Source organism: Lemur catta, chromosome 25 (genome assembly GCF_020740605.2).
Source record: "Lemur catta isolate mLemCat1 chromosome 25, mLemCat1.pri, whole genome shotgun sequence".
Classification (NCBI taxonomy): domain Eukaryota; kingdom Metazoa; phylum Chordata; class Mammalia; order Primates; family Lemuridae; genus Lemur; species Lemur catta.
Genome location: NC_059152.1, coordinates 13,824,970 through 13,852,902, shown reverse-complemented (window position 1 = coordinate 13,852,902; position 27,933 = coordinate 13,824,970). Strand labels below are relative to the sequence as shown.

Genomic DNA, 27,933 nt, shown 5'->3' with positions numbered 1-27,933 from the left:
GGAGCAGTGAGCTTAAACTTTCTTTTTTCAAGTGTCAGAGGACTAATAGCCATTTATTTTAAAAATTAATATTACCTTTGGGTGTCTAAAAAGCTGCAGTCATCTTAAATTCTGAACTGTATAGGTGCCACAAGGATAGGAAACTTTTCCTTCTTATTTACCACCATGTCGCTGGTGCTCTGTACAGTGACACTTTGAAAGCATTCTATAACTATAATACATGTTTGCTAACATTAATTTATTCTTTCCCTCAAGGTTATTCTGAAGCGATCATGCCCTTTCTGGGCAGAAGATGGTCACTGTTCAATAAAAGAGTGTCATGTGGAGCCCTGTCCAGAGGTATAAATAATTAAAAATAAAAGGGAAAAGCTGGCTTTCTCTTGTACTTTCAGATAAGCATAACCTCTTTTATTTTAGGTTAATGTCAATGGATTTGGACTTGTCAACAAATTCATATGCTCTCAGCCCTCCCCTTTATAACCAGATTCTCGAGGACTCTATACTTGCCATCAGCATGGGTTTGAAGACACTTGTATCCAGTAATATTGGTGATTGGATGTGGAAAGATAGTCTGATTCTAAAAAGAAAGAAAAATCAGAGGCCTGGATCTACACTGGACTTCTATTTAATGCTTAGTGAATCTGCATCTTGTTTCAGAAGGAAGAAAAAAAAAAGCTACTGGACCTAAACTTCAAATTCAGAGTGGGAATTAGAGTGAGTAAAGTGGGAAAATGTCAGGCTTGGAATTAGATTTGTTACATATAGATTTTAAAAAAGAATGTGCATATTAACAAGATAATGCTACATTTTAGACTTTGATTTTTGACATCTAGCATAATTAATTATACTCTTCTCAATAGTAATTTGTTGTAAGCTATGTTTTCATTTCACTTCTTTCTTACCTAATCTGTTTGTCTAGTTTTCTGTCCTTAAAAATAGGAAAACAACATCTGGACCAGTGTCCCTCCTAAAGGGAAAATTTTAAAAAATTATTATCTTCATTTTCCTTTAAGAGTAAAAATATATATTTTTAAAGTTATATTTGATAAATCAGTTGTAATAATGCAGATTTGTTTATTAAACCCTAGCACTAATTATTGGTTTTATGGGAAAGAACATCAGACCTATGCACAGTTCTTTCTTTGGTAAACCCTAAGTTAATCATATGGGCCAAAAATTTGACTCTTGTCTTCTAGTAATCTAAAATTTTCTAAATTTTAAATGTCATCTGAGAGCACAAATTAAAATTATGTATAATATTTTTCAAATAATTTTGAACTTTTAAAAGCTTTCTTTTCTGTGGTAAGAAAGTTAATGGAAAAAGTGATTGTCAGTTTTTCTAATGTAAAAATTATTATAAACTATAAAGAAATATTACATGGAGAGTTATTAGAGCTGATTTTGGCTCTCTGACTTTGTCTTTGTCATTCAGTTTTCTATACTTTGATTTACAAGTCTATATATTGGGATAACTCTTTACTTTTACCTCATGAGGTAGTGTGAAAACGGAATTTGAATGTATGTGTATATGTTCCTCCTAGAATAAAATACTCAGTGAATTAGAGCAGTGCATTACCAATTTTTGAAGAAATCTCAAAAATAAAGATCATTTTTTTAATTATTTTTTTTGTTCCTTTAACAGTAAAATTCCAGTTGGAATGAAAGCTGGGCATTCTAATAAGGTGAGTCCCTTTTCTTTCTTGACTATTTCTGCTTCACGTAGTGAAACTTACCATTTACTGATTGACAGTGGTTGTGATGGAGAACCGTAATACAGTTGGTTAGTTGGGAATGGAGACATTTTGCCTCAGAATTCCAAATCCCTGATGCTTGCATCAAACAGAGAGATCATATATTCCTAAGCTTCTTTTGAAATTACTTCAGTTCTGTTTTTGGAATCTCTAGAAGAACTATTAAAATGTAACTACAGTGTCAGATCACCTACTCAATATGTATTTTATCATGTAGGTATTTTTAGTCTTCTGTTTCAATTAGTCAACCTGGCAGAGGAAGGATTATATTGTATAGAGAAAATAATTATCAACATATTTTTGAGCTGAGTACTTTCAAATGGTATTAAAATTCTCCTTTTTTAATGATTGCCCTTTTCCTCTTATGAGCATGCCATAACTTATTTTGCCATTCATGTATTTTAGATAACTGTTTACTTTTAGTTTTTCACTATTGTATTTAATATTATACATACATAATAAACGTCTTCATACCCTCTCTCTGCCTCCTTCTTGTGCATCCATCCTCGCTCCATTTTCTTCTTGCTTGCTCGCATGTGTAGTCTTTTGTTTGTGTTTACTTTCTCATATTTACTTTTGTTTCAGATCTGTAATAAATAAATAAAACAGTATAAAGGCAGTTGAAACCCCCTGAACTCCTTCCCAGTCCCATTCTACTTCCTCCCTCCCCAGAGTCAACCATTTTTCTGAAGTATCCTTCTGTGGTTTTATACTCTTATTGCATGTGTACCTACAGGTAATATACTGCATGTGTATCCACAAGTAATACATAGATTATTTTGTGTAAAATCTTTTAAATTTTTAAATAATATTTTGTATTTGTTCAGGTTAAAAAATTTTTTAGTTTGTGTTTTTACTCATTCTTAAGTTTTTGAGATTTTTTTTCTCTGTTGCTATATGTGGATTTTGTTCATTCATCTTAATAGCTACTTAGTATGCACAGATTAGCCGCTCCTCTATCGATGGGCATTTCAGTTATTTCCAGTTTTTTTTCTATTTTAGACAGTGAGGCACTAGCAGTTTTGTCCTTTGTCTCAATGTGCACACAGATACACATGTAAGAGTTTCTCTAGGTCTATAATTAAAAGTAGAATTGCTGGACCCTAGGGTGTGCCTATCTCAACATTACAAATAATACCAAACAAGGTGGTTGTACCTTGCTTTTAAATTGTTGCCATGGGATATGGTCTCCCTGGTAGGACTGCTAGATCAAGGGTTTTTGTATTTTTAGAGCTCTAGGTATATTTTGTCAAATTTCTTTCCCAAGAGGTTTTTTTCAGTTTATATCATCACTTACACATCAATGCTACTTGTTAAACTTTAATGTGTTAGCTTATTTAGTTGGTGGAAATTTGTACCTCATTTTCATTTGTATTTCTTACATATGATAGGGATGGATTTTTATAATAGAATGTACCTATATTTAGTGTATCATCATTGACAAATTGATTGTTCTGCTGGGGGAAGCTGAAATAAAAAGAAAGGTAATAATTATTACTAAACTTACAAACTTCCTTGCGGTACTTGAAAGTGGCAAACAATACAAAAGAATTAGAAGACTGTGAGCAAGCTAATAAACTGGGAGCCATTAACAGCACATTAAGGCAAGTTTTATTTTAGTAGTATTAAGAAAATATTCTCTAGTTTATTTAAATCAATGATCTTCTATTTTTCTTGTGATTTTGCTAAAACATTTTTGGTAACCATTGAAGTTTCAACTAATAAATTTATAAAAGGAAGAAAAATTCCACATAGCTTGCCTCTTCTTGGCTGATTTGTCCTTAAATTTCTAGAATATGTCATTAGTAGCAAATCTATTAAAAAGTAGAAATTGAGAAGAATGGACCCTAGCAGGACTATAGGTCCATTCTTCCTGATTATTATGGGAAATGGGGCTTGAACCTCTAAGTCTTTTATAAGTAGTAATTCAATATATATGTTACATTGTGAATGATAAAAGTTGTTATTAGCATAACTGTTAAGTTTCATATATCTTTTATTCTGTTAACTTTTCCTTATGTGCTTTGAGCAGAAACTTGCTTATGAAGGCCAACATGACTAATTTATAAATGGCCTCAGACTATGCAGTATATAATAACTGGACAGAATCTATAGCTAGGAATGGAATATTGCAGAAATTCTTTTTAATTTCTGTTTAGATTTGTATTTTTATGTACTGTAATTGTTAATGGGTCATAATAAAGTTAGCAGTCTTATTTATTGAAGAAAATTATAGTAAAGAAAAGTAAAAGAGATAATATAATAAACACCCACATATCCTCTATTTCAAATGAGTAAGTGCTAGCATTTTCTACCATTTCTGCCAAGAAACAACAAACATCACAGATAAATTTAAAATCCCTTATGTTCTATTCCCTAATCTTGTTTTCTTTTCTTTGTCCTTAGAAGTAACTACTATCATGAATTGGTGTGTAACCAGTCTATGTTTTTGGTTTTATCATCTATATATTCATATGTATAAATAACATACAGTTTTATTTTGTGTATTTGGTTTTATTTTTCCTTTATATAAATGATATAATACTGTATTTAACATTCTGCTATGTTTTTTCATTGTACATAATTGCTTTTTAGATCTATCCATGTTGAAATACATGGAGATTGTCTCATTCTTTTAACTGATGAATAGTTTTCATTTTATAAATATATAATATTTTATTTATCGATTCTATCAATGGACATTTAGGCTATTTCCAATATTTTACTTTTCAAGCATGCTACCTTGAGCATTCCTGAATATGTTGCTTGTTGTGCACTAGAAGTAAAATTGCTGAATTTTAGGATTGTCCTTTTTCAACTATTCTTGATATTGCTAATAGCACTCCAAAGTGCTTGATGTGTGTACTGACTCCAGTGCCGAGAGTTTGTTTTGTTCTCCACATCCTTGCCAAAAGCTGATAATGTTTGGTGAGTGTGAAATAGTATCTCATTTTTGTTTAATTTATACTTCTTGATTATTAGTGAGCATTTTTATCTGTTTATTGGACATTTGAATTTCTTATGCATTCAACAAATGAATACCTACAATGTGCCAAGCACTGTTCTAGGGTACTAGGAATACAGTAGTGTACATGATAAACAAAATTTCTGCCCTCATATAGCTCAATCCTCATGGGAGGAGATAACACAATAAACAAGTGAGATATATGAGTAAAAGTAAAATGATGATGAGTGCTAGAGAAAAAAATAAAGCAGGGAAAAAGAAAGAAGAGGGCTCAGAGTGAGGAGGGTAGCACTGTTTTAACCTGGGTGGTCAGGGAAGACCTAAGTGATAATAGGACATTTGAGCCCATTACTGAAGAAGGTGAAGGTGTGAGTCCTAATATGGCTGCCTGGGCGCTGAGTATTCCAGGTATATACAAGTGTTAGTGAAAAGGCCCTGTGGCAGGGTCATGCCTAGACTATCTGAGGAACCACACAAGAAAGCCAGTGTAACTGGAGTACAGTGATCAAGGGCAAAGCAGTAAAAGACAATGTCCAAAGATGCTGGGGATGGGGACAGGGGGGTGAGTGGTGGGTGGAGATCTTGTAGAGCCCTGCAGGCAATTATAATGAAAACTGCTTTTCAGCTGAGTGGAATGCAAAGTCATTGGGGGATTTTAAGCAGGGGCCTGTGATAAGGGAGCCTGATGTTCTATTGTGGAAGACCGGTTATGTGATTATTGTAACACAATTAAGACACAGTGATCAGACCAGGGTGATAGCAGTAGACGTGATGAGAACTGGTCAGGAACTGGTCAGGTTCTTCATATGCTTTGAAGATTGAGCTATGGGATTTGCCGAAGGATTGGATATGGAGTATGAAAAAGATGAGCTTTATGGATAACTATAAGATTTGAAACTATAAAAATGGAGTTGCCATTTTACTGAACTGTGGACATCTGCAGGAGGAGCAAGTATGATGGGAAATTATAGTTCAGCTCTGCCTTGCTAAGTTTAAGCTGCCTGTGAGACATCCAGTTGGAGATATTAAGTAGGCAGTTGGATATCCAAGTCTGAATTAGGGGATAGGTCCTGGAGACAGTCAGTATATGGTAATTAGTAGCCGGTAACCTGAATGAGATCACCAAAGAGAGAGTGTAAACAGAGAAATGATCTAGGGACTAGGCTTAAGTCATTAACAAGGTTTTGAGGTAAACTGCCTGTTCGTATCCCCTGTCATTGTTTCTCCACTGGGGGTTTGGGATTTTTAAATTATTAATATTATTGATTTTAACCATCCTTTATATAATCTTTTGTTGGCTATTTGGGTTGTTAGGGCTTGTCTTTTAATTTTGCTCATAGTTTTTTTGTTGAACAGAAATTTTTAATTTTTCAAACTTTTAAATTTTAATATATTAATACATACAGTAAAATATAAAAATCTTAAGTGTAAAGATTAATTTAATGTTACCAAGTAAACTCAACTCTGTAGCCACCATCCAGAGCAATATACTTGCTACCCAAAAGATTACCATGTGAAAATTCCTAGTCACTGTCACCTTCCGTAATTAACACTTAATATACTTTTTGGTATATGGTATTCTATAGTAACAATGTGCCATGTTTCCATCCTACTGTTGATAGCTGGATGTTTTATACTTTGGTGCCATTTCAAAAATATTTCATTGAATACATGTATGCATGTCTATGGAGGATATATATCTAGGAGTAAAATTATTACAGACACTGCCGAATGGTTTTCCAAAATTTCTACCAAGTTATATGGCAACTAGCAGTATAGTCTAGTTCCTTGTTCCAGACTTCTCCAACAACTGGTACAGTAATTTTTAAACAGCTTTATATTGAGGTAATAATGACATAAAATTCACTGCACATATTTAAAGTGCACAATTTGATATTTCAATATATGTGCACATCTACAAAACATCACGGTTAAGACAGTTATCATCTCTATCCCTCCCAGAAGGTTTATCATGCCCCTTGGTAGTCTCTCCATCCAGTCTCCTCTCATTGCTTGTGTCCCAGTTTGAAGACGACTCCTTTAACCTCACAGCACCATCTTGACAGGAAGCACTGGGTTAAGCCCAAGAAATTCTTAATGTAAATATTAGGTCATTAAGTATGAAATGTCCGATTTCCTTAAGTACTAAGTTTGACAGTTGATATGGCCTCTTATATTTCAACTGAGTCAACTGATAGAAATTTTTCCATTAACTTTTACTGTTTAAGTTAGTTATATATTCCCATCGTGAAAAAATTCCAAAGAAAATTGAATTGGGAAAATGCATTGATGAAGTTGATGTAGAGCAGCACCCAGCCTTATACACTTCTTTCTAGTGCTTATGTTGTATAGCAGTATTTCAAATACCAAATACATTCTTAACTGTGACAGTACTGGATTTAGGAATTACCTGATTTGTACTTGGCACACAAGCAGTTTTTTGTATCTTGTTTTTTTCCTTTTGTGTAATAAAGAAAAGTAGGAAAATGATGCTTCCCCGATAGATGCTGCCATCATATATCAAGACAGAGGCCTGAATGTAGGTTAAAGTGCATGTAGATCAAAGTTTATTTGAATGAATGTTGTTGTTTCTTACCAGTTCTTCAAGTTAGAAATCTTGATGAAAGATTTTGTTAAATGTGAGGTGTAGGATGTAAGTGGCATTGGTGTAACCAGTGAATACCACATTGGATGGGAGATAATGGAAATGCAGTTCTCGGTATTTTGGATCCTGTAAGTGTAGGAGCAATTTAAAGAATTCTAGAAGTAATTTTTTTTTTTTTCTTAGACAGAGTCTCACTTTGTTGCCCGGGCTAGAGTGAGTGCCATGGCATCAGCCTAGCTCACAGCAACCTCAAACTCCTAGGCTTAAGTGATCCTACTGCCTCAGCCTCCCGAGTAGCTGGGACTACAGGCATGTGTCACCATGCCCGGCTAATTTTTTCTATATATAGTTTTAGTTGTCCAGATAATTTTTATTCCTAGTTTTAGTAGAGACGGGGTCTTGCTCAGGCTGGTCTCGAACTCCTGACCTCGAGCGATCTACCCGCCTCAGCCTCCCAGAGGGCTCGGATTACAGGCGTGAGCCACTGCACCCGGCCTAGAAGTAAATTTAATTCCTATTTCAAAAAGAAATATAAACATTATTACAACTTCTAAGTCAATTGAAAAGGCCAACTTGATTTTTGTGTTACATGTTATATGTATTTGTAAATTTCTAGTGAAAATAATTATTATTGGACTAGGGCTAATAATAATTTTAGTGTAGTTAAGGAATGTAAATCATTCATGGAAGTTAATATATGCTTTTCATATAACTTGTTTTTATCATTCCTTCATGTAATCACTAATAACGGAATTTGTGATATCATCTAATAAAGAAGTGACCTCAGATTATCTATTTTAATTACACTAGAATACAATGTTAAAAGTTTCAGCTCCAAATTTAATCATTTTTCTTTTTTATTCCTCCTTCCCATAGTAATCAAAGCAAAGAAGCTTTCATTGACTGGGCAAGATATGATGATTCACAGGATCACTTTTGTGAACTTGATGGTAATAAAATCAAACTATAATAATTAAATTATTTTAACTTCAACCCTTTTATAAGACATTTAAATCCATGAAAATATAATCTGAGTTAATAGCTTTAATACTGGGTTTTTGCTGTGCAGGTTTTATTCTTCACAGTGGCATTTATAGAGAGCCTGTGACCCAGGCCCTGTGTTAGGTGCCTTAAATACATTGTTTCTAATCTTTGCCAGCTACCTTAATAGGTGTGTATTATTTCATATGTGAGAAAACTGAGTCTCTAAAAGACTAACTTGCCCAAGATTACACAAGACCTTCTATTGAAGCTACTTAGTTACAGGTCTGTGAACATATTATAAAAATGTTTACACTGGAATTTGCTGTAGGTCTTAACAAGTTCATGTGAAGATGCCTGCCGATACTGGAGAGGACTCTTAATTCTACTTCCCCACAGCCTTCTTTCCAAGAGGCCCCTGGAATGGTACAAAGACTGGACACTTTCTACCAGAGTAACTACAACTTCTCTTAGCAGAAGATAATTGCAGTGATTCAGAATTTTTATCTTATAGGATAATATTCCCAGAGATTGTGCTGAGTAGGCTGAAATCATTCATTTGGCCTCTCTTTACCTTTTACCTTGGTATTATATTTTTGGTGGTGGAAAAAACAATTTGGGATTCCAAGCATGCCTAGTTGGAAACAGACAGCAGTTCTTCTGAACTCTTCATGTATCTGGAGTAATCATACTGCTTTCTAAAGGTTTAAAAAATGATTCGCAGGTAGAATTGTGCTATTAATCCAGACTATAATGGAATAAGTTACAGTGAGCTTCTACTATAATATGGTAAATTGAGAAGAATGTCAGAAGAGGAAGGTTATCATGGTTTATATGGTTTTAGCAAGGGAATTTTTAAATAATCTGAGCAAGAATATACTACTGGGCAATTAATGATATAGCCACCTTGTGATATTTAGAATTGCCAAAGGTTTTATCAAAGCAAGCCATTGTACCTCTGCTCACTCCTTCATTTGCTCTTTGTTTTTCATTACAGTTATATTTGAGTACTTAACACTCATAATCACTTCCTTCAAATTTCTCATACCTCTTCTTTTATTAAAGTAAAAAAAATCACAGTGCTTATTTAAGTTTTTGAGATTAATAAATCATTTCTGTAATATTTTACTGTTATAGTAAATAGGTATTTAATAAAAAACATCCTCAATTGCAGAGATTGTTATAAATAAAATTATGTGCTATATAACTCTAAATAGGGTTAACTATTTTTTAAAACATTAGTTTCTTAAATTGTAAAAATGGGAGTGATGTCATATAAAAGTTTACATAAAATCATCCTTTAAGTTTTTAGAATTATATTTAAAATAATCAGTAATTTTTCTCTTTAAGGTAATTCTTACACATATAAAACCATGGTAATTACTAATTGGATTACCACTACTCTTCTTAGTTCCATTGATTTATACCTGTAATATTTTTTTTATCACTGTCAGGGTAGCTATAGAGTCATTGTTTAGTTATTCCTGTTATCTAAATTCAGTAGATTTAAAAAAATCTAAAGAATATCCACCCCAGTGCATTAGGGAATGTATCTGTATACCACTGCTCCCTACTGTTTTGTTGTTGGTATTGTCTTTATTTGAATGAAAGATGATCCCTATAGAATAATTTAGCTGTTTGATATCCTTTAAGGTAAGCTGCCTTCCTCACCCTACTCTGTTTTTTGTTACTGTCTTTATGCATGGCTTGCTTCTTCCTTTGGTGCATATTTCTGCTCAAATGTCACCTCATCAGGGAAGCCTGCTCTCATCTTCCTATATAAAATAGTAACCACCATCACTCTCTGTCCCTTTGCACGGCAGGTTTCCACCCCACCCCACCCCACCCCCTGCGCTCCTCCTTCAGCACTAACAGCTGCCTGACAGCAGTGTGTGGTATATTAGCTTATCGGTTTGTTATCTGTCTTCTCCAGGTAGATTGTGAGCTACTTGAGGGCAAGGTCGTATCTCTTTGTATCCTTACTGTATCCCTAGTGCCTAAACAGTGCCTGGACAATGGTAGATATTTAATTAATATTTGCTGAATGAAGTAGTTGGTTCATAAATAGCCTAAATAGTATGATAGATTTTTACTTTTATTTTTTTCCCTTAAAACATGTTCATTAATAATTTAAAATATTTAAAACAGCAATTTCTAAATTTGGCTGTGTATCAAAATTACTTGAGAGCTTTATAAACTGTAGATTCTCCTCAACTGTGTAAATCATGTTTTAACAGTATGAGTGGCAATTTGGGATAGGGTTAGTGATGGAGGGCTATATGTTAAATCCTGAGTCCATAATATTAATATAATATTTTTTATGTGTGACCATAAGCAAAAAGCCTGCATACTAAGTTGGCCCATGTTACCATTATGTTTTAAGGGATGTATAGGGTTAGGAGGCAGGGAGGAATGTGTAGCATCCTGGAAAATGTGGTGTGACCTCATAACCCTAATATTTGGACTGTGAAAAGAAAATTTGGTTGGGAAAAGTGGTATACTTGAGGAGGAATATAACTTTAATTCAACTTGATGAATTCCCAGAATTTAGATTCATTGGAGTCTAGGAATTTAGATTCAAGGAATTGAGGAATTTAGATTCAGTGGGAATTGTTTGAATCCTTAGGTAACAGTTAGCATGGTCAAATGGAAAGACAGCTTTGGGGCAGCTTCGCAGAGGAAGGAAGAAGAGAAAACTTTTCGTGGGAGGAAATAGGAGGCGTCCAGAGAGAATTATTTGGATGAATGATGCAGCTGTACAAATGGAAAGAAGTTATAAGATAGGAACAAATTAAAATCAGTGTCACAGGTGACGGGGTAAGGATGGGCACCAGCACTAGTGTGTTTGCGGGGAACTCAACCTGTATGTGCTTTCTCCCACACACGTTGCTCGCTCTGGATGCCTGGAAATCAGTGTAGATCAGCGCTTGACAAGCTTTTTCAGTAAATGGACAAATAGTAAATAATTTAGGCTTCGTGGACTATACAGTTGCTGTTGCAGCTACTCAACTCTGCCATTATAGTGTGAATGCAGTAATAAGCAAACGAACATGGCTGTGTTCCAAGAAAACTTTATTTAGAAATACAGGCAGTGGGCCAGATTTGGTCCATGAGCTATAGTTTATAAACTATGTAGGTTTGTATAGGTTAACAAAACCCACCCTTTTTGTGATTTGAAAAAGTATTAAAAGATTTTTAAAAAATAACTCTTGATTGAATTAAAGATATAAACGTTAAAAACACTGAAAATATGAGTTTTGCCTAAGAAAATAGTCATAAAAACCAGCATCACTGAGCCAGGTGTGGTGGTGCACCTCTGTAGTTCCAGCTCCTTGGGAGGCTGAGGTAGACGGATTGCTTGAACCTAGGAGTTGGAATCCAGCTTGGGCAACATAGCAAGACCCCTGCCTCTTAAAACAAAAAAAACCCTGATATAATTGATTTTACTATCATAATTATTAGTTTCCTTAATATATATTTTAAATCATTATGTTTTAATATCTGAATTACTTTTTTCTTTATTGGTTATTTAGTTGGTTTTAGAGTCCAGTCTGCCTATTCATAGATGACCCTACACATGTACACACACAAATTATTTATAAATGTGTACATACATATATATGCATCAGAAATACATACTTAATGTTGGTTTAGTTTATATAATTGAATCAATTTTGCAAATGAATTTATGCAAAAACAGCTCAAAGAAATTAAAAAAACAAATTAAACAATGAATTTTAACTTTTTATTGTATTTTTACTAAAAGCCATACTTTTAATAACTTCATACTTTGAATTTTTATTTTAAAATCAAAGTTTTAAAAATGATCATTTTAGTCCTGAATCAATATGTGTTCTTGGACAGTTTTTGTTTACCCATCTGTAAATTGTTTTCTTTGCCTTATTTTGTATAGTGAAATATCTTTATAATTTTAGGGCTAGAAATAGAGCTGATATTCTTAAAGTCTGCAAAATCATGTTTCCATTTTCTGTAAGTTATATACAACCCATGTAATAATAGCAAGTTGTTAATTATCTTTGTACTCTTCCTACATCATGAAAGTACCAGGTAATTCTTGGAAAGCATGAATCAAGATGTCATTTTCCCTTTATTACTATGGATAATCCCAATCTATGATCATTGAATGTCCAGTAAATATTGTTCACAGACAGGCGTACTACCATCAAGTAATGAAAGGAAGAGGGACATTTAATAATCATATTTGGACCCTTGTTTTAAACCAGGTGCCTATGTACTATTGATTTAATCTCATGACAACAAAAGGTAGTAACCAAATTAATTAAGGAATACATCTGTGCCAACATACAGAGCACTTGAGCTTATATGTATTATGATCATACATTTGTGAATCACAGTCATTATAATTTTTCTTTTGTTATGAAAGCATGCCTTTCCCATTCATACCTAGAATGTGCAGAGCAATAATTAAGACCATTTTTCTTTATCTTTTGTATTCCTCAAAGATCTCTATTGAAATGTCCAAATAGTAGAGATCTAGTAAATACTCATTTGAATTTCAATGTGCAAAACAGCTATTTAATTTTAAATATTTCAACAAGTTTTTGAAAGTTGTGCCAACTATATTAGTTTGAGAGTGAAAAAAACACTTCAATATGTTAACATTGGTGAAAATAAGTAATATGTATTTTTTTAAACTAGAGCATTGTGTAGCTTTATGAATAATCAGATTTGAATCACCAAGTTATTGAGCCATTTACTTCATGAGTCCAAGTAAAGAGTAGCAAGGAAATCTCTATTTTTAATACAATATATGTTAACAAAGTGTTCGCAAGCATGTGGTTAGGTAGATATATGCTTAGAGAGGAAATTGCATAAAATATTAAAGCAGGTTATGATTCTGTTTGGTCTTTTCAATCCTGGGTGGTTAAAAATTAAGAAATGATTAATGTCTTTAATAAGGTGAGGGATGTTGCATTACTTAAAAGAGCGCTGAGTTTCCAAATGGAAAGGGAATAGTTGTGTTTTTTTCTCTCTGAAGTAATTTTTCCAAGTTACTATAAATCCTAGGTCAAGTACATTTACAAGTATGCTAACCACTCTACATTTAAGTTGGAGATTACTTGAAAAAACATAGTATTTCTTTAACCTAGACCTATTTGCTTTGTAACACCGAGTTTCAGATAAATGGTGAAATATGGATGGTTTGTATGAATTGTTTCTTGTTCGGATGAGAGATCTCCAGCTGCTCAGTACGTAGACCTGTTGCTGAACCCGGAGCGCTACACTGGGTACAAAGGGACCCCTGCGTGGAGAGTGTGGAACAGCATCTATGACGAAAACTGTTTCAAGTAACGAGGGGGTGGGCAGGAGGAGTAAAGGGAGGGTGGAGGAAGGAAATATTTTTGTTGGAAAAATAATTATATAGAAAAGTCAAACCATTTTCCGTTTGGGTGTTGTGCTTTCTTTTCCAGGCCCCGATCTGTTTATCGTCCTTTAAATCCTCTGGCGCCCAGCCGAGGTAGGTGCTTTACACATACATTTTCATGCTTTTTAGATATTGTTTGTAAGATATCTTCGCAACTAAACTTTACACTGAAAAAAATTTCAACTATTTTATGTTTTTTCTTAATTTGATCAACAGAAGAATAAGATTCCTAGTCAAATCTCAAGATTTCTATACATGTTTTATATTACTGCTGTCATTTATCAAGTACCTGCTATATGCCAAACTGGAGGCTTTTTTTTTTCCCTAAAGGGCTTTTTATTGGGCTTACAAAGTCAACCTGATTCCTCAATGCAGTCCAGGAATATTTGAAAATATGCCATTTCAGTCAAAGCCTTGGTAAAATATCCAACATCTTTAATTCTGTCCCGAGTTTCTCCCAGTGAGGTTGGGGAGACAACTAAGCTGTCAGGGGCTTGTGCAGACGGCAGCGTGTTGACCTCCCGTCACAACAGGGGTCTCCATGGGTCTCTTCATGGTGGCCATTTGTTAACACTTCCCAACTTCTGTGGTGTCCTGGCATCCTCCCTGTGGATCTTTAAGTACCTGCAAGTCACAGGGCCACAGAGGCTGTGGCAGTCACCTGGGCCTCCCGGAGCAAAAGAGAAAGAGCAGTAGAGATGACCTAGCTTGGCAGGCTGGCGGGAGACACAAAGCCCCAGGTTGTGGGAGCCCCACCCTCCTGCTGCGGTGCCTAATTGGGCAGTTGCTACCCCAGGGCCCCTGATTGCCTGAACTAGAAGCTTTATGTAAAATAACCTAGAACATGTGAGTAATCCATATATATCAGAGATTTCCTGGGGACCTCTTAAGAATCTGGATGCTCAGGCCCTGCCCATATAATTAAGTCAGAATCCTCGGGATAAGAACCCAGGCACTGGTATATTTTGAACTCTTTAGATGGTTTCAGTGTGCAGCCAAGTTGGAGAACCAATGGCTTATACCAGTGCTTCTCAAACTTCAGTGTGTATACAAATCACCTAGAAGACTTAATAACATGCAGGTTCTGATTCTCTAGGTCTTGGGGGAGGCCCAAGATTCCGACAAGCTCTGGGTGCTACCTAGGATGTTGACCCATGTGCCACATTTTGAGTAGAAAGAATGTGGAGAAGTCTCAGAGACTTAGGCTGCCTTCAGCAGTACTGTGCAGGGCTCTGTCCAGTAAAGTAGGCAGTCACCACATGGGGCTGCCGAGCACATGAAATGTGGCTAATGTGAAACTGATTTTTAAATTTTATTTCATTTTAGTTCATTTAAATTTAAAAACCAAAGCAGTGTGAAATGTTATTGCCACTAAACAGAACTTTATGGTTTTGGTAAGATTAACCCTTGCATCATGTAACATTACTGTTGTGTTGTAGGATGTGTGTACATTTTACTTTTAATAATGTGGCTATTAGAAAAATTTTGAATTGCCTATGTGGCTGGCATCATATTCCAATGGGACAGCATTGCTGTAGTCAGTCGGGCACATCCTCAATCTAGTCTCAGTGAGGAACTGAACCCTGGGAATAACTCTGTAATTGACCTACCATTCCAGTGTTTTTTTAGACCAGGAGGAAATTGAATTTCCTGGTCTAAATTTGTATCTTTAGGCCTTCTGAGAACCCAATAGACTTGGAAGGATTGAACGCATGGACTGGTTATGTGCTCACTCTATTACATTGTGGCAAATACTCTTCTTCCCCAAACTCATTTTGAAACTGCCTGGAGAAGGGAATTGGATCATGAAAAAGACGTGTGGCTTCTTATCCTTTGTCTCTTTTACTACTTTTACCTCATAACTTTTCTGTTTTCAACTTAAATGTTTTAATTACACAAAATTTTATGAAAATGGAAGCAATACATAAGTTATGTAAAGTCAAAAGGGAAAGCTCTCTCCCCTACCCCCAATTTCTGTTCCATAGTACAGACTTTGGAGGGTATTCTTCCAGAACTTTTCTATGGTCAGTTACTTTTAAAGCAGAAGATATTTTTGTTCACTTAATAAAACCCTGGAGTTGTAGAAATACTTCACTTCCATGTTATGATAAATTAGAGACATGAAACTGCTGGAAAGATGAGGAGAGGAAGGAAATCACTATGTAGAAAAAGATGGAGGGAAGAGGAGAAAAGAAGAAAACAAAATATAAAAGAAAGACAAAAGACTAGGTAAGGGGAAAGAGAATGGGCCGTAGCTGTTACAGGAGTACTCCATAAAGTAATTAAATAGCTCTTGCTGGTGCTATTTACATCCTGTCTCCATTGAAATTGTTCATTAACAGCTCTTCTTCAGTCTTGTTGTGTGTGTGTGTGTGTGTGTGTGTGTGTTTTTAGAGACAGGGTCTTGCTCTGTAGCCCAGGCTGGAGTGCAATGGTTTGATCATAGCTCAGGGCAGCCTTGAACTCCTGGGCTCAAGTGATCCTCCCACCTCTGCCTCCCAAAGTGCTGGGATTACAGGCATGAGCCACTGTGCCTGGCCCCATGTCTTCTTAACTGTGTTTCTTCTATGCAATTCCTAAATTATAACAGTTAGGTTTCTACAACTATTTTTCCAACAGTTTTTGAGCAACAGAACCTTTTTTCCGAAAATGAAATCTTACATCAGAATCCCACATATAAAGCTGGCACAGGTAGAGCTTCTATGGAGCCCTAAAGCCCAACCTTCTAGCCTGTTCGCTACGTCTCGGCAGCCCTGGAGCAGCACCGCAGTGAGGGTTCATTGATTACAGTTTAGGGAAGTACTCTTACTATCTGTGCTGAAGACCAGTAATTGAAAAGAGAAAAGTATTCCAGCATGGAAACAGAAATGTTCAGAGAGGGTTGTGTACATGAAGATTAAAGGAGTGACTTTGTATATTTGCTAATTATTGAAACTAGTGGTTTTTATGATTATTTTTAGTTGCTTTCTGATATTATTTATTGCATCAAACATATGTGCAAATCTTATACTCTTATTTGAAGAGGTCTCATTTCCAGGATGACTACACAGTGACCAAGGTTCATGATATAATTGATAGTTTAACAGTTTTAATCCCATATTAAAATATATAAATTGGAATCTGAGCTATGTAAAACATTTTCTAAAATCTTTTTTATTACTTTCTCTTTTAGGTGAAGATAGTGGTGAGTTGAAACTCTTACGTTTGTGCTTGCTTTAAGTGTAGAGGAAATGTTTACAATGATCAAAATTTGATATTTCCTCTATGTAATTCAAAAGACAGTGTTTATCCAGAAAATAACAGGAGATAACTACCAATGAATGGTGACAAATACAGATTATTTTTTACAATATAAAGTTTAAAAAAGTGTAAAAACCACTTTACCTAAATGTGTAGTTTGGAAACCAAGTTCACATTCCAAATTCCCCATTTTCTGGTTATAATAATCTGCTTGAGTATGTTCTGGGGAAATGGAGAGAAGTTAAGATAGTTTTATCAGATAATTTGTCTTGTTCCCTCTTTATTTTCTTATTGACTTTGAAATTTATAACCTCAGTTATCAATATAATACTTAATCTGATGAAGAACAATCTACCAACAATTGGTTACTTCAGGTTACTGAATGAGTATCAGTTATTAGGTACACTCAGAACAGCCAGAATAATTTATTTCAGCTGGATGTTTACTATCTTTGTTCAAGGGCACTGTGATCTATCGTATTGTGCAAGGTAGGATGTATAAAACGTGATGCCTTCCCTCTAGGAGCTGACAATATGTCATATAGTAGGATGGAGAAGATCTGTAGATAAACATTGGTAATGAAGTAAAAAAAATACACCTTAATAGTATGGACAGTAGGTGATATAGCTCCTTGAAGGTAAAACAGATCATATCTCACTGGAGTGATTTGGGAGAGCTTACTGGAGGAGGTGGCATTTGAGATGAATTTTGAATAATGGTACATATTTAGGCCAGTAGAATTAGATAGTACATGCTAGTTGGTGGAAATAGCATGAACCTAGGAGTTGAGAAAGGAAGAGTCAGGCATGTTTGGGGAGATAGTAAGGACTGCAGTCCCCCTTCCCCACCCCCCTGGGTGCTGATGGCTGACTGGGCTGCAGAGCTCCACCACCCCTACCCTCACCCCATGGAAAAATTGTCTTCCTTGAAACTTAGGAAAGGGGTGGGGGGGGGTGCCACACAGCAGGAGATATGAGTAGCAGCTAGCAAGTGAAGCTTCATCTGTATTTACAGCCGCTCCATTCCCCATCCTGCATCACAGCCTGAGCTCTGCCTCCCCCCACCCCCGACTGACATGGAAAAATTGTCTTCCATAAAACAGGTCCCTGGTGCCAAAAAGGTAGGGGACTGCTGGTATGGAGACTCTTACCAGTAGGAGACACTGTATCATGGTAATTTAAGTTAGAAAGATGGGTAGAGATCAAATTATAGAGGACTTGGGAATTAGACTTTTCCTATTGGCACTTGAGGTTTTTTGAATACACAAGTGAGATAATGATGAATGATCCTTAGTAGGTGTATGTTGAATGAATGAATCTGTAGAAAGATGTTTGTGTTTTTTTGCAAAGGTGGCAAAGTAATTCCCCATCATCTAATTTATCCCACAGACTCCTTACTGAGGTCATCTCTGTGCTGGGTTTTCTATAATTTCTATCACTCTCAATTTAAAAATAATAAGAAAAGGATAGGTAACTTAGGAGGTACATTAAACAATTTTGGTCCTTATTGACTGCCATCTCTTCCTTCCTTCCTTCCTTCCTTCCTTCCTTCCTTCCTTCCTTCCTTCCTTCCTTCCAACACTCAGAAGAAGAGTATTGGGCCAGGAATAGTTCTTTTTTAAAAACTGACAAATAAAAATTATTTATCTTTATTGTGTCCAGCGTGATGTTTTGAAATATGTATACATTGTGGAATGGCTAAATTGAACTAATTAATATATACATTACCTCACAAACTTATCATTTTTGTGAAAACACTTAAAATCTCTCAGCAATTTCAAGAAATAATAAATTGTTATTAACTATAGTCACCATGTTGTACAATAGATTTCTTGAACTTATTCCTCCTATCTATCTGAAATTTTGTATCCTTTGACCAACATCTCCCCAGCAACAGGAATGGTTCTTATGGCATTAGCACATTGATTAGTCAAACCCTTCCATATTCTATTCATTAACTTTTCTGAAGAATTATATTGAAAATTAAGGGCATTTTTATTGTCTCTTGAAAGTTAATACTGTTAGGTAATCAAGGAAACATACCTAGCTTTATTTTCTTAGGAAAAATGGAATAAATAATAATTTGATTGTTATATTAATTATAATGCACTTTTTTCCTCAAATTTTTAAAAAATACTATGGTTGTTATTGTGAAAAGCAAATTTAAGATTGTTAAACTATTTACCCCCATGCTTTTGGATATTTAAACCTTTGATGAATGAAATGTTTTCTCAAAAATTTTAATAGTCAAAATATTACTTGTAAGAAGATTATCTTAAAGTTACTTAAATTACTTGTGGGCTTTATTTTCTAGAATCGTATGCCTATTTTTCCATTTCACCTGAAGCAGTAGATATTTCTAGAGATATTACTTAAATCTGTCCTAATATTTTATAGACCTAACATTCTATAAATGACCATATAAAATATTTTAACCCAATTTTCTGTGCCTCCCTTTTTAGGAGAATCATTCTATACATGGCTAGAAGGTAAACTTAAAGTCTGTGTTTTAAATACATTGGCTTTTTGTAAAAATGTATTTTATTGAGCATATTTAGTTTACATACCGTATTTTGTAAGTTTTAGAATTTTATTACCTAGACAACTAGTTTTGACGGTATTTGAAGGAAAATAACATTTGTTTTTGGTTGTTATATTTTGGGATAAAATTGTATAAAAAGTTTGAGGATATTGGTCAGCCAAAGACTAGTGTTATATAAATACACAGGCCAGATACTGTCATCACATGTTCACAGTGGGTTCCCTGGTCTTCTTTCCATTCTGTATGTAATGCTCATCCAAACTACTTTTCTAGTAACCAGTATGTAAATCTATTTTTGAAGCAGAGATGTTCCTTTTGGAAGGAAGTACATTTTATAGAAAAACCTGAGGGAAGATAAATTTGAATTTAAAAGGTTCTAACCATGTTTGCATGAGTTAATATGGTCTGATTGTGTCTAATTAAAAGATAAAGAAACATAGATCCCAATGTTTTAGGTACTTTTGCATTCTTGTATTTCCAGTGTTGAAAGTAGAAAATGGTATTAATAGAAAGCTGAAGTGTTCTAAGATTTTAACAAATTTAGGTTAATAACTGAATATATGGTGCTTTAAAAATTCACTTTACCAAATTACTATTAGTTTGTGAAAGTAAAAGTTAAAATATATTAATGAAAGATAAGCAAGTTGAATGATAAAGGAAAATTGATATTTCATAGCCATAACCTTATAGGAACTCTACAGAGTTAAACTAAATTGTTAATTCTGTTTTATCTTTGTTAGTTGGTCATGTTATCTTATGAACATGATTTTTCTTTGTTTTTAATGAACTATGTACATATATTGGCCATTATTAAAGTGAACATTATTGATGTGCAAATACTGTTGAGAGTAATATTGAAAAATGGCCTATATAGAAGATGCTTAGCTTTGTTTAATTATTAAGCTCTACTCTAAAGATACAAATTGTGGAAAGTAGTATTTAGGTTACAAGAGGTAGTTGGAGCTTTGTTTTGCCTACTGTCCCTTCTCTAGTCTTCAGCCATTTTATTGGGCATAAGTACTGCTTATAGAGATGTACATTGGAAAGAAAAGAAAGTAAACTTCAAATCTGACTATTTTGCTACTTGATAAAAGATTTGATGAACAGTTTTACTAGAGAAGCTAGTACTTAATGTTTTATTAAATTTATTCATATTGTTTGTATCTCTTAATATTGTAAACATTAAGAATTAGCCATATACTTTTAGAGGAAGCTACAAAATAGAATTTAATTTCTATCTTTTGGTCCCCATCCATGACAGTTTGAATATTCTAGCAAGAATTCTAAATTAGGGAATGAAATCTCAAAAGAATTATTTTTTCTTATTAGAGGCTACTTGTTTCAAAGCCATCTATAGTAGGACATAAAAAGAGAGTAAATTGATCTAAAAGACCTTGAACCCATGGAAAGTAAGCCACATAATCTTACATTTAAAAAAATTCCCTCAGCATATAAATAAGATAGTATCTTAATTTCCACTATTGAAGACTATTTCCCCCCATGGAGAGTGTTAAAAAACAAACAAAAAAACTGTTGGATGGTGAAAGAGGAAAAAGCTAAATGCTCTGTATCCAGTGACTTCTTAAAACTTACTTTTCTGCATTTTTATTTATTTTAAAATTTTCTATAAAGAATATTTTTCTAAAAAAATTTTTTTATTGTGGTAAACACAAAATTGACCATCTTAATTATTTTTTAAGTTTACCATGTAGTGATATTAAGTATATTCACAATCCGTGTTAGTATATAAAAGAAAAATTTTTTAAATGGAGGCAGGGGTAGGATAGGATGGTGGGATTATCTTGACCTCTGTCACAAGTTTTGAGCAAAAGCCTGTGTGGGTTAAGAAGGCTGTGTAAAATAATTTCCCTTCATATATCCTGAACTCCATGTCATATGATGCTACTGAAATAATATTAATAAGTAGTCCACATACTTTTGTTATTAGTTGAAATTCCTAGATGTCTGTTTACCAAATTTCAGCTCCTTGCAAGTGGAATATATGGGTAAATGAAATTAAGAGAATTCCAGGGCAGGAAGTTAGTAAGACCCTTCTTTCTCCACTGTCAAGTAGGTTCAACAAAAGAACACATACAGAGAAGGGAAAGGAAGAAACAGCTATTGTTAAGTCAAAGCACTGACTTTATAATTGTCTGCTTTAATAAATTTTTAGCCTAAATCACAAAAATACCTGTGCTGTAGCCTTCTGGGTTCCATGGGAACTTGCCAACTGTATTCATAGTGTTTGGACTTCCAGTAGCCCAACTTTTCTGTCTTGTTCTGCATTAAGTTCTCATTATATTCGGTTAACTCCATTCTAAAGCCAGAATCCTATTTTGTTTTCTAGTAAAAGAATCTTGATCTAATTGTTTTCATGTTATTCCTTGATTTATTTTTAATATCTTTGAATCTTAACTTTGAAAATAAGCCTATCTACTGAATCTCCTTGTTTCAATATTTCTGTTATTGAAATGGGTGTGATTTATTTTTCAACATTTTTCTGAATAGGTTTGTTTCTGGAGAAAAGAGTCTTCTATAAGCTTATATTGGAACTTCATGCCAGTATCAATTTACATCTATGTGAAAATTATCTTTTGGAAGGTAACCAGATTTTTAAGTGGAAGTTTTGCCTTCTAATAGTGTAAAAGTTATTGGGGGGAAATTCATATCTCTAAAGCAAAAAAATATCCTGTTTACTAAAAAATATAATGTATTCTGTTTCTCTTTCTCTAGAAACCTGGGGTAAACCTAGTTGGGGACCTAACATCAAAGAATTTAAACGCTGCTTTGACCCTGTGGAAACCAAGGGAGAAGGTCCAAGAAGGCTAAAGAACCTGTACTTTTTATACTTGATTGAGCTTCGAGCTTTGTCAAAGGTGGCCCCATATTTTGAGCACTTGATTGTCGATCTTTACACTGGAAATGGAGAAGAAGATGCTGACACAAAAACCTTTTTACTGAACATCCTTCAAGATACAAAGTAAGAATTGACTATATCAAGGATCTGAAGTTCTCCACTCTGTATTCAAATGAGGTAGCACTTAAAGTACAACAAAAACTGACTCCTAAAAGTTAGGAAAGGGGAGAATTAAAACTAAGAAGGAAAATGATTACTAGAAATCAAGTACTTAAAAATATTTCTTGGCCGGGTGCAGTGGCTCACGCCTGTAATCCAACACTCTGGGAAGCCGAGGCAGGAGGATGGCTTGAGGTCAGGAGTCTGAGACCAGCCTGAGTAAGAGCGAGACCCTGTCTCTACTAAAAAAAAAAAAATAGAAAGAAATTATCTGGACAACTAAAATATATAGGAAAAAATGAGCCAAGCATGGTGGTGCATGCCTGTAGTCCCAGCTACTCGGGAGGCTGAGGCAGAAGGATCACTTGAGCCCAGGAGTTTGAGATTGCTGTGAGCTAGGCTGACGCCTCGGCACTCTAGCCTGGGGAACAGAGTGAGACTCTGTCTCAAAAAATAAAATAAAATAAAATAAAATAAAAAACCTGCAAAATCTTATAGAACTATAAGGGGAAATAAACAAATCCACAATTATATCCAAAGATTTCAGTGTTCCTCTCCCAAAAATAGATAGAAAAACTGGACAAAATCCATAAGGATATACAAACTTGAACAACACTATCAACCGACTCAACCTTATTGACATTTATAGGACACTTCACTCAACAAGAATAAAAATACTTTCAAATGCATGCAGAATATTTACCAAGAGAGACAATATTCTGGGTCATAAAACAATCCTCAGTTAGTTTAAAAGGATTCAAGTTATATATAATATATTCTGTTACCACAATGGAATTAAATTACAAATTGATAACAGTAAGGTCTCTGAAAAATCTCCAAATAGTTGCAAACTAAAAATCATAATTCTAAATATCAAAGAAGAAATTAAACAGATAATGAGAAAGTACTTAAAATCGAATAAAAATGAAAAACAATATTTCAACCTTTGTGGGGTGCCAATAAATCCATGTTTAGAGGGAAATTATAGCACTAAATGTCCTAATCAGAAAAGAAAAGGCTGGGTACAGTGGCTCATATCTGTAATCCCAGCACTTTGGGAGGATGAGGGTGAGAGGATCACTTGAGTTCAATACCAGCTTGGGCAACATAGTAAGATCCGGTCTCTACAAAAAATTTAAAAATTAGCTGGGCATGGCAGAGTGCACCTACAATCCTAGTTACTAGAGAGGCTGAGGAAGGAGGATCACTTGAGCCCAAGTGTTCACGGCCGCAGTGGTCATGCTACTTCATACCAGTCTGGGTAACAGAGTGAGACCCTTTCTCTAAAAAAAAAAAAAAAGAAAAGAACAAAGGTCTCAAATCAATGACGTCAGCTTCCAACTTAGGAAACCACAAAAAGAAAAGTAAAAAGAAAAAACAAAGGAGAAGAAATGAAGTGATAAAAATTACAGAAGAAATTAACAAAACAGAAAACAGAAAAGCTGCAGAGAAAAAAAAATCAATGAAAATAAAAGCCAATTTTTTGAGATCAACAAAAGAAAACATCATTTACCAACCTCAGGTATGAAAGTGGTAATATTACTGCAAATGCTACAGATGTTAAAATCAGGACATTTTATTAATAACTTTATGCGAATAAGTTTGAAAACCTATATGAAATGGATAAATTCTCTGAAATATGCCAATTACCAAATCTCATCCAAGAAGAAATAGATAACCTGAATAGTCCTACATCTATTAAATAAATGTAATATGCAATTAAAAGTCTTCCCACAAAGAAAACTCCAGGCCAGATGGATTTACTAGTGAATTCCACCAAACATTTAAGGAAGCAATAATACCAAATCTATACAGATTCTTCCAGGAAATTAAAGAAAGAAAGCTACTTCCCAATATTCTATGATACCATCATTACCCTGAAAATAAAATCAAACAAATAACATTACAAGAAAGGAAATCTACAGTTCATTATCTTTCATTAACATATATTTTAAAATTCTAAAGAAAGGTTAACCACTTGGCTTAATTAGTAATTGATTAATTACCAGAAATACAAGGCTTGTTTAACATTTGAAAATCAATGTAACTCACCATATTGTCCAATTTAAAAAATATTACTACATGATGATCTCAGTAGACATGGAAAAAGCATTCAACAACAAATACAACATCCATCCTGATGATAACTCTAGCAAACTAGGAATAGAAGGGAATTTTTTCAACGTGGTAAAGGGTGTCTATGAAAAAAGCAACTAATATCATACTTAATGGTGAAAGGCTGAATGCTTTTGTCTGTGGGTCGTTGGAAATTGGAATCAGATGCAAGTAGAAGACAAGCTATTGGGACTGAGGTGCCTGCAGCACGGAATGGCATGGTAACAATAATAACCATAAGATTATGGAGGAAGCTGACTGCTTTTAACTGCATTTGAAGCCTTTAAAAAAAGATAAAATAATAAACTCAGGGCAGCCAACTGCCAACTGGTACACTGAGAAAGTCAGAAGAACTCAATGGCAGCTTTTGAGGAGACTCTTGCCTCCTGCAGCCATGGGGAAGATGGGGCTGGAAATCAAGCCCAGGATCAAACTGCAAACATGGCGGTGTTGTGAAGGCCGCAGGGAAGAATAATCAGGGTCTTAATAGTTTCCTATGTCCAAGTCTGCACCCTGGTGAGAAGGAAAAATGTGGTCCCCTAAGACTGGGAACAAGAATATCTGAGTGGACGAGCCCGAGAATCTTGAGTCCCCAGATTGTCTTGAACCCAGTGGGCCACCAGAAGCAGCCTAATCCTCCTTTCCAAAGGAGAAGAGTGTCTGTCTGCCTGGAAATGGAGCAGCAGAGACGTCACCTGCAGCAGGTGGCTTGTGGGACGATGCCTGCTCTCCTCACACCCCTCCCGCCTTGCCCCATGGATTCCAGGGCCACACCTTGGATAAGGGCCCAGAACCGCCTGAATGATAAATCCAGCCCTTGCCTCAGAATATAATTTACCTTCCAAGGGAATTGATGTCCTGATTAATAAATACTGCCAATAACCGGGGAAATATGTGAAAATAGATTCTGAGGGTTTTGAAATCGGAACATCAGTCAGCATAGGAGAGAATTTATTGACGTGAGAGCACTCGCGTGTAACTTGGGGGCCAGGGTTCTGACAGGAACACCTGCAGCCAGTCCCGAGAGTCTGCGGAGATGCCTCCGTGAGGGTCTGACATAAAGAAAACCTACATCAGACGAGGCGGAGACACCACCATCTTTGTGGTCGGTTCAGAGAGGAGAGACTGTCAGTGTGGCGTGACCGTGCAGGCTCTGAGAAGGCCGCTGGCCTAGCTCCCCAGGAGGCCTAGAGGATGCACGGCTCACTGAGATCATCAGGAACACGCTGTCGTGGCTACACGGGCATCTTTCAAGAGCCTAGAGAGGCCTGTGTGTTGTAGAGCAGAGCTGACAGTGAGAGATGATGTCACAGAACTGGGCTCCCTGGCATCAGCAGGATCACCGGGATCATAGAATCCTGGAGGCCAGGGGGCTCGCGTGCCATTCAAATCTCACAAGAAGATTGACGTAATCGCCCTAAATGTCAGTGAGACCAGAAGAGCAATCAAGACGCCTTGACTTGCAGGGTTGTGTGGTGTTGGCTGCTAGATTATGGGGTTCTCAGGGGCAAGACAGTTGGAGAGTCAACTAAGGAGCTATTCAACTTGTATAAAAAAGGTTGAGAATTGGTCCTTACCTCAATGTTCAGATCTAAATCCTTCACACACCTAGAGCCTACTGACTGAGGGGAGTGTGGATCCCCTCGATGAAAGACTTGGCAACACCACCATGAGTAACACGTAGTACACATTCCCCCAGTCCTTTGTCAACATGGTCTGAGGCCATTTGCCACAGTAACTAAGCTCTAGGAAGAGTCGGCCGGACACTTCCAGGATTATTAGACACAGGCAGAGGTCACACTGATACCAGGAGAACTGAAATACCATTATGATTCTCCAAGTAGAGTAGGGGCTTGTGAAGAACAGGTAACTAGTAGAATCTTTCCCAGATTCTCTCTCCAGGAAATGCCATCCAAGGTAAAGAAAGAACAAGTTAATGCAACTTGCACTTCCCACGACTAAGAAAGAGCACAGTGCTTGGTAGGACTCTTCAGGTTTTAGAGGCAGTAGACATGGCACTCGGAAATATATCCCTGACTCATTTATTAGGTGACACAGAAGGCAGCCTGTCTTGAGGGGGTCAGTGAGTAAGAGAAAGCCATGCAGCAGGTCCATGCTTCTGGGACCACATAACCCACCAGAACCTAGAAGATTCTATGGTACCGGAGGTTATCTTTGATGGATAACAATGCCAGGTGGAGTCCCAGGATGTCCCCAGTAGGAAAGTCACAGCACGGACATGTGTGGTCCTGGAACAAGGCCTCTGTCTGCCTTTTGCTGAAAACCAGACCCTGAAGTTGACTTCAGTGAGCAGTCGCTGGACTGACTCAGAACTGCTCAAGAGCCATCAAAGTTTGGAAACTGGAAGAGCCTTTGAGGAATGGATCCAGTATGTTTAGAGAATTATGCACCATTCAAAAGACGGTTACAGGAATGCTACTGGAGCCAGGCAGAGACAGAGCATCTGATTATGGGGTATCAGGTGACGATGTGAAACAAGATAACTGGTGTGAAGACCAGGGTGAGTGTCCAGTGTCCTGCCATTTCTTTCCCCCGGGGTGACCTCCAAGCCTGTGAATGCCTGCTCACGGTGTTTGGGGACCCTACAAATGTTCACACGGGATTTTGTTAACCTGTGATTCTTGACTTAAGCTTCATTAGGATTTGAAATTCCTGGAGACAGAGCTCATGTCTGTCTGACTTTCTTTGTATTCCAACTAGCAGGACCAGGACAGACAGGCCCCTATGCTTGTGGAGGGACACGCAGACTCTGGTGACTGCACTTCTGTCCCCTTGTCACCAGGCATTATCTCAGCAGCCAGACACCTCAGGGAAATCCACCCTTCACCCCGTGCCAGGAGTGTCCTGCCTCAGACTTTCAAATAGGGCCATTACCGCCTTGGAGACGCAGTTGTTATTCAGGGGGCTGCAGCTCCGGGACCCTTATCTAATCAACACACAAAGCCAGTTATCCAGCTCTATTTACATAACCCTTCCCTGCTGCTCAGCCCACCCTCATCCAGCTGCTCCCACACAAAGCTCTGGTTTCACTGAGCTGGCCCTGCAGCCTGGTTGGCCCAGGTACCAGGCCATCATTTGTGTTGGCAGCATTCAAAGGCAAGGCGCAGATAACTGCTGGTGGCTCCACTGGCACCACTGGGCATCCCGAGCCAGTTTCCCCAAGCAACGCATCTAGAGCAAGTTACCCCCTTGTGTCCAGACTCGCGTGGTGAGAGTCCGTGCAGTGGCTCACTGTCCTCTGAGGACAGAATGCAGGACAAGCAGGGCACCTGCCCCGCCCGAGGGCATCTT

At 36.2% G+C, this 27,933-nt stretch overlaps 1 protein-coding gene across 1 annotated transcript; it reads left to right on the top strand.

The window, feature by feature from the left end:
• The first annotated feature begins 165 nt into the window (after positions 1 to 165).
• On the top strand, positions 166 to 27,817 carry LOC123627477 (ERO1-like protein beta). The gene is made up of 12 exons (XM_045537038.1): positions 166 to 174; positions 256 to 339; positions 1,641 to 1,681; positions 3,272 to 3,355; positions 8,198 to 8,270; positions 13,511 to 13,632; positions 13,756 to 13,802; positions 16,882 to 16,893; positions 19,411 to 19,437; positions 21,999 to 22,091; positions 22,224 to 22,470; positions 27,703 to 27,817. The coding sequence occupies exons 1-12, from the start codon at positions 166 to 168 to the stop codon at positions 27,815 to 27,817; spliced, it is 954 nt and encodes a 317-aa protein (XP_045392994.1).
• Positions 27,818 to 27,933: the final 116 nt, after the last annotated feature.

Excerpts from the sequence above, each read along its gene's own strand:
- LOC123627477 (XM_045537038.1), top strand. Across the intron at positions 1,682-3,271 it reads AAAGCTGGGCATTCTAATAA|GTACTTGAAAGTGGCAAACA; the intron begins GGTGAGTCCCTT and ends AACTTCCTTGCG. Across the intron at positions 22,471-27,702 it reads AACATCCTTCAAGATACAAA|GTACCAGGCCATCATTTGTG; the intron begins GTAAGAATTGAC and ends TGGTTGGCCCAG.